This window comes from Salvelinus namaycush, chromosome 28 (genome assembly GCF_016432855.1).
Source record: "Salvelinus namaycush isolate Seneca chromosome 28, SaNama_1.0, whole genome shotgun sequence".
NCBI lineage: Eukaryota > Metazoa > Chordata > Actinopteri > Salmoniformes > Salmonidae > Salvelinus > Salvelinus namaycush.
In genome coordinates, this window is record NC_052334.1 from 19954286 (window position 1) to 19961868 (window position 7583).

The 7583-nt window shown below is 46.7% G+C and overlaps 1 protein-coding gene across 1 annotated transcript; it reads left to right on the top strand.

The window, feature by feature from the left end:
* The first annotated feature begins 3353 nt into the window (after positions 1-3353).
* LOC120023247 (hydroxyacid oxidase 1-like) lies at positions 3354-4149 on the top strand. Its single transcript, XM_038967292.1, has 4 exons — positions 3354-3539; positions 3650-3741; positions 3813-3971; positions 4066-4149. Exons 1-4 carry the CDS (start codon positions 3365-3367, stop codon positions 4147-4149), a joined length of 510 nt encoding a protein of 169 aa, XP_038823220.1. The 5' UTR covers positions 3354-3364.
* The last annotated feature ends 3434 nt before the right edge of the window (positions 4150-7583 follow it).

A 7583-nucleotide genomic window follows, 5' to 3' on the forward strand; every position in this document is an offset into this window, starting at 1 on the left:
TGTGTTTTCTGTCTGTCTGTGCCAGTTCGTTTTGTTCGTTCAAACCTAGCAGTGGTTTCCCTTGCTCCTGTCTTTTCTGTAGTCCCTGTTTTCTAGTTTCCCGGTTTGGACCTTTCCTGCCTGCCTGCCCCGATCCTGAGCCTGCCTGCCGTCCTGTACCTTTGCCTCTACTCTTGATTACCAACCTCTGCCTGACCTGACCCTGAGCCCGCCTGCTATTCCGGTGTCTTACACCCTCTCTGGATTATTGACCCATGCCTGCCTTGACCTGTTGTTTGCCTGCCCTTGTTTAAAGAAGAAACTTTTGTTTCTTCAACACTGTCTGCACCTGGGTCATACCTTAAAATGTGATATAGTCGCAACCTAAGGCTAGCCACTGACCTCTCTTTACATGCCTTAATAGGATACCCTACTAACATACTTCAAATCAAATCAAATTTTATTTGTCACATACACATGGTTAGCAGATGTTAATGCGAGTGTAGCGAAATGCTTGTGCTTCTAGTTCCGACAATGCAGTAATAACCAACAAGTAATCTAACCTAACAATTCCACAACTACTACCTTATACACACAAGTGTAAAGGGATAAAGAATATGTACATAAAGATATATGAATGAGTGATGGTACAGAACGGCATAGGCAAGATGCAGTAGATGGTATAGAGTACAGTATATACATATGAGATGAGTAATGTAGGGTATGTAAACATAAAGTGGCATAGTTTAAAGTGGCTAGTGATACATGTATTACATAAAGATGGCAAGATGCAGTAGATGATATAGAGTACAGTATATACATATACATATGAGATGAGTAATGTAGGGTATGTAAACATTATATTAAGTGGCATTGTTTAAAGTGGCTAGTGGTACATTTTTACATAATTTCCATCAATTCCCATTATTAAAGTGGCTGGAGTTGAGTCAGTATGTTGGCAGCGGCCACTAAATGTTAGTGGTGGCTGTTTAACAGTCTGATGGCCTTGAGATAGAAGCTGTTTTTCAGTCTCTCGGTCCCTGCTTTGATGCACCTGTACTGACCTCGCCTTCTGGATGATAGCGGGGTGAACAGGCAGTGGCTTGGGTGGTTGTTGTCCTTGATGATCTTTATGGCCTTCCTGTGACATCGGGTGGTGTAGGTGTCCTGGAGGGCAGGTAGTTTGCCCCCGGTGATGCGTTGTGCAGACCTCACTACCCTCTGGAGAGCCTTACGGTTGTGGGCTAAGCAGTTGCCGTACCAGGCGGTGATACAGCCCGACAGGATGCTCTCGATTGTGCATCTGTAGAAGTTTGTGAGTGCTTTTGGTGACAAGCCAAATTTCTTCAGCCTCCTGAGGTTGAAGAGGCGCTGCTGCGCCTTCTTCACAACGCTGTCTGTGTGGGTGGACCAATTCAGTTTGTCCGTGATGTGTACACCGAGGAACTTAAAACTTTCCACCTTCTCCTCTACTGTCCCGTCGATGTGGATAGGGGGGTGCTCCCTCTGCTGTTTCCTGAAGTCCACAATCATCTCCTTTGTTTTGTTGACGTTGAGTGTGAGGTTATTATCCTGACACCACACTCCGATGGCCCTCACCTCCTTCCTGTAGGCCGTCTCGTCATTGTTGGTAATCAAGCCTACCACTGTAGTGTCGTCCGCAAACTTGATGATTGGGTTGGAGGCGTGCATGGCCACGCAGTCGTGGGTGAACAGGGAGTACAGGAGAGGGCTCAGAACGCACCCTTGTGGGGCCCCAGTGTTGAGGATCAGCGGGGTGGAGATGTTGTTACCTACCCTCACCACCTGGGGGCGGCCCGTCAGGAAGTCCAGGACCCAGTTGCACAGGGCGGGGTCGAGACCCAGGGTCTCGAGCTTGATGACGAGTTTGGAGGGTACTATGGTGTTAAATGCTGAGCTGTAGTCGATGAACAGCATTCTCACATAGGTATTCCTCTTGTCCAGATGGGTTAGGGCAGTGTGCAGTGTGGTTGCGATTGCGTCGTCTGTGGACCTATTGGGTCGGTAAGCAAATTGGAGTGGGTCTAGGGTGTCAGGTAGGGTGGAGGTGATATGGTCCTTGACTAGTCTCTCAAAGCACTTCATGATGACGGAAGTGAGTGCTACGGGGCGGTAGTCGTTCAGCTCAGTCACCTTAGCTTTCTTGGGAACAGGAACAATGGTGGCCCTCTTGAAGCATGTGGGAACAGCAGACTGGGATAAGGATTGATTGAATATGTCCTTAAACACACCAGCCAGCTGGTCTGCGCATGCTCTGAGGACGCGGCTGGGAATGCCGTCTGGGCCTGCAGCCTTGCGAGGGTTAACACGTTTAAATGTTTTACTCACCTCGGCTGCAGTGAAGGAGAGCCCGCAGGTTTTGGTAGCGGGCCGTGTCAGTGGCACTGTATTGTCCTCAAAGCGAGCAAAAAAGTTATTTAGCCTGTCTGGGAGCAAGACATCCTGGTCCGCGACGGGGCTGGTTTTCTTTTTGTAATCCGTGATTGACTGTAGACCCTGCCACATACCTCTTGTGTCTGAGCTGTTGAATTGCGACTCTACTTTGTCTCTATACTGGGACTTAGCTTGTTTGATTGCCTTGCGGAGAGAATAGCTACACTGTTTGTATTCGGTCATGTTTCCGGTCACCTTGCCCTGGTTAAAAGCAGTGGTTCGCGCTTTCAGTTTCATGCGAATGCTGCCATTGTCACGCCCTGGCCTTAGTTATCTTTATTTTCTGTAATATTTTGGTTAGGTCAGGGTGTGACAGGGGGGATGTTTGTGTTCTTGTCTTGGGTGGTTGTAGTGTCTAGGGGGTTTTGTTAGAGTGTATGGGTTAGTGTTGAGTGTAGGTTTCTAGGTATGTCTATGGTTGCCTGAATGGTTCTCAATCAGAGACAGCTGTCATTCATTTGTCTCTGATTGGGAACCATATTTAAGGCAGCCATAGGCATTGGGCTGTTGTGGGTAATTGTCTATGTCATTGTGTAGTGTTTAGTGTCAGCACGATTTGTTTAAATAGCTTCACGATCATCAGTTTGTTGTTTTTGTTTCGGCGTTATAATTAAAAAGAATGTATTTTTCACACGCTGCGTTTTGGTCCTCTCTTCCATGGCAAGACGATCGTCACAGCCATCAATCCACGGTTTCTGGTTTGGGAATGTTTTAATCGTTGCTGTGGGTACGACATCGTCAATGCACTTTCTAATGAACTCGCTCACCGAATCAGCGTATTCGTCAATATTGTTGTTGGACGCAATGCGGAACATATCCCAATCCACGTGATCGAATCAGTCTTGAAGCGTGGAATCAGATTGGTCGGACCAGCGTTGAACAGACCAGACCTGAGTGTTTGTGTTTGTGTGTGTGTGTGTGCGTGTGTAGGATGACTAACTTTGGTTCGGCAGAGCTGGCGTTCTCCAGTGCTGAGGGTTACGGTGAGGACAGTGGGCTGGCTGTCTATGTCGCTCAGGCTATCGACCCTACTCTCTGCTGGGAACACATTGCTTGGCTGAAGAAAAACACACACCTCCCTGTGGTCGTCAAAGGTGTCCTGAGAGGTGACACACAACACACAGTACACGCCACATAATGATAAGGCAGGTTTAAGTTTCATGGCAGAGAAGTAGTAACATGTCTATACATCTATATCTACCCTTCTTCCCTCCAGCTGAAGATGCGTTAGAAGCACTTATCCACGGTGTAGATGGGATCCTGGTATCTAACCACGGAGCAAGGCAGCTAGACGGGGTCCCAGCTACGGTGAGGGAGCCCAACACACACTCTTCAGTAATATTTCACTTCTTGACCTGTGACATATGTTATGTGTGTAGCTGGATGTGCTGTCTGAGGTGGTGTCAGCAGTAGCAGGGAGGTGTGAGGTGTACCTTGACGGAGGGGTGAGAAGAGGGACAGACGTCCTGAAGGCCTTAGCTCTGGGGGCTACTGCTGTCTTCCTCGGACGGCCTGTACTCTGGGGGCTCGCCTGCCAGGTACCACTGTGTGTGTGTGCAGATAATGCAAGGACCATATGTGGTTGTTTTACCTGCTGCTAAATAACTAAAATGTCAAAATGTGTGTTTGTAGGGGGAGCAGGGTGTCAGTGATGTTCTGGAGCTCATGAGAGATGAGCTACACCTGGCGATGGCCCTGGCAGGTAACAATGGATAATTAACCTACTCTGGCCATTTCCTCCTCACATTGCCTTTCCTCCTTGTCGACTAATTCTCAACCTATCCTCTCCTTTATCTGAGTTCAGAGGTAAAGGTTACTTTCATGTTTAATACCTACAAGTTTATACTCCCAAAGGACCACGTGTATTATTCTTTACTTTAAGACTGGTTGGTCCGCCTTGGTGCTTAGTGGTTGCTGGCATGGGACCGCAGGTTGTACAGCCGAGCGAACACTGCAGGACGGGTATTAATTATCAAATGTTTCACAGTCAATTTTCAGTGTTCTGGCTTGTTAGGATGTTCAACCGAGGGTTACATTTATACAAATGTTAAATTATACTGGGTTTGTTTTCCTTTCATTATCATTATTGTTATTTTTTTTAAAGTCATCCCAAGTGGATGGGGTTGGTTGGGGGGAGACATATTCCTCCTTTTTATATATTGTTTTACTATCCTTCAAATAGGCATATTGAACAAGATACATTTGAGAACTGAGGTGGTTCCCTCCAGAATCCCTTCCCTATGTGTAAACTTGATTATGTTCGCCCTGGATAGAGCTCTACTGAGGTTCAGTTTAACATGGTAGTATCTTGCTCTAGTCTAGGAGAGGTAGAGGCAGCCTTCCAACAGGGGGAAGGCCAGCATATGGGTCCAAGGTTTTCTTCTGGGTATTTTGTTGTTTTTAGCTGTTTTTTATTTTCTTTATATTTGATTACTCTGACCTTTCAGCACACTGGCCATGTGATCGTACTAACATTAATTTCTAATTACTATGACTATACCTAATTCACATACTCTAGGCTCCACATGCTTTATCAGCTGGAACTTAAAAGGAATTAACCATATGGTCAAGAGTAGCCGAATGTATGCTCATCTTAAGTCTTTAAGTCCAGACATTCTTTTTCTCCAAGAGACCCATCTCTGGTTCAGCGACCATGATAAACTAAAGAGAGGATGGGTAGACCAAATATTTCACTCCAACTTTGGTGCTAAGGCCAGAGGGCCAGCTATCATTACCAGAAAAGGCACCCCGTTTGTCTCCTCCAAAGTCATTTCATATAATAATGGCAGATATGTTATAGTGATGGGGAAATTGTTTAGCACACAGGTTATTCTGGCTAACCCCTACGGTCCTAATTGGGATGCCGCTCAATTTTTCTGACCTCATTGCAACCCTTCCCAACCTTAACTCTCTTCATTTGATACTGGGCGGAGATTTCAATTGTGTATTGCATCCAAGTCTAAACAAATCCAGACCGAAACCCAACAATGTAATTTCTAAATCAGGCTCAGTAATCAACTCATTTCTAGACTTCTATAATTTGTCTGATCCATGGAGGAGGAGCAAACCCACTGCTAAACAGTACTCCTTTTTTTCTCAATATAAATTGTCCGGTGGCGATGTTAATGGGGACCTGTTCAGCCTGCCTTTTCCTGTAGTCCACGATCAGCTCCTTTGTCTTGCTTACAGAGGGAGAGGTTGTTGTCCTTGCACCAAACTGCCAGTTCTCTGACCTCCTCCCTATAGTCCGTCTCATCGTTGTCAGTGATCAGGCCTACCACTGTGTGGTCAGCAAACTTAATGATGGTGTTGGAGTCGTGTTTGGCCACGCAGTCGTGGATGAACAGGGAATACAGGAAGGGACTAATTACACACCCCTGAGGTGCCCCAGTGTTGAGGATCAGCCTGGCAGACGTATTGTTGCCTACTCTTACCACCCGGGGGCGGCCCGTCAGGAAGTCCAGGATCCAGTTGAAGAGGGAGGTGTTTAGTCCTAGAGTCCTTAGCTTAGTGATGAGCTTTGTGGGCACTATGGTGTTGAACGCTGAGCTGTAGTCGATGAACAGCATTCTCACATAGGTGTTCCTTTTGTCCAGGCGAGAAAGGGCGGTGTGGAATGCGAATTGTGTGGGTCTAGGGTGTCCGGGAGGATGCTTTTGATGTGAGCCATGGCCAGTCTTTCAAAGCACTTCATGACTACCGACGTGAGTGCCACGGGGAGGTAATCATTTAGGCAGGTTACCTTCGTTTCCTTGGGCACAGGGACTATGGTGGTCTGCTTGAAACATGTAGGTATTACAGACTCGGTCAGGGAGAGGTTGAAAATGTCAGTGAAGACACTTGACAGTTGGTCCGCGCATGCTTTGAGTCGTCCTGGTAATGCTTCAGTGTTGCTTGTCTCGAAGCGAGCATAAAAAGCATTTAGCTCGTCTGGTAGGCTCGCATTTCTGGGCAGCTCGCGTCTGGGTTTCCCTTTGTAGTCCGTAATAGTTTTCAAGCCCTGCCACATCCGACGAGCGTCAGAGCCGGTGTAGTAAGATTCAATCTTAATCCTGTATTGACGCTTTGCTTGTTTGATGGTTTGTCTGAGGGCATAGTGGGATTTCTTATAAGCGTCCGGATTAGTCTCCCGCTTCTTGAAAGTGGCAGCTCTAGCCTTTAGCTCGATGCGGATGTTGCCTGTAATCCATGGCTTCTGGTTGGGATATGTACGTACAGTCACTGTGGGGACGATGTCATCGATGCACTTATTGATGAAGCCAATGACCGAGGTGGTGTATTTCTCAATGCCATTGGATGAATCTCGGAACATATTCCAGTCTGTGCTAGCAAATCAGTCCTGTAGTGTAGCGTCCGTGTCATCTAACCACTTCCGTATCCGTATTGAGCGAGTCACTGGTACTTCCTGCTTTAGTTTTTGCTTGTAAGCAGGAATCAGAAGGATAGAATTGTGGTCAGATTTGCCAAATGGAGGGCGGGGGAGAGCTTTGTATGCATCTCTGTGTGTAGAGTAAAGGCGGTCTAGGATTTTTTCCCCCCTGGTTGCACATGTGACATGCTGGTAAAAATTTGGTAAAACTGATTTGAGTTTGCCTGCATTAAAAGTCCCCGGCCACTGGGAGCGCCACTTCTGGGTGAGCATTTTCTTCTTTGCTTATGGCCTTATAGAGTTGGTTGAGAGCGGTCTTAGTGCCAGCTTCGCTTTGTGGTGGTAAATAGACAGCTACGAATAATACAGATGAGAACTCTCTTGGTAGATAGTGTGGTCGACAACTTAAGGTACTCTACCTCAGGTGAGCAATACCTCGATACTTCTTTAATATTAGACATCGCGCACCAGCTGTTATTGACAAAAATACACACACCCCCACCCCTCGTCTTACCAGATGTAGCGTCTCTGTTCTGCCGGTGCATGGAAAATCTCGGCAGCTCTATGTTGTCCGTATCTTCACCACGTCTCGGTGAAACATAAGTTGTTACGATTTTTAATGTCCCGTTGGTAGGACAATCTTAATAATAGGTCATCAATTTTATTTTCTAACGATTGCACGTTAGCAGGGAGAATGGAAGGCATTGGGAGTTTACTTGCTCACCTTCGGCTTCTCAGAAGGATCCCCGATCTGCGTCCCCTTTTCCAGCGTCTTTTCTTC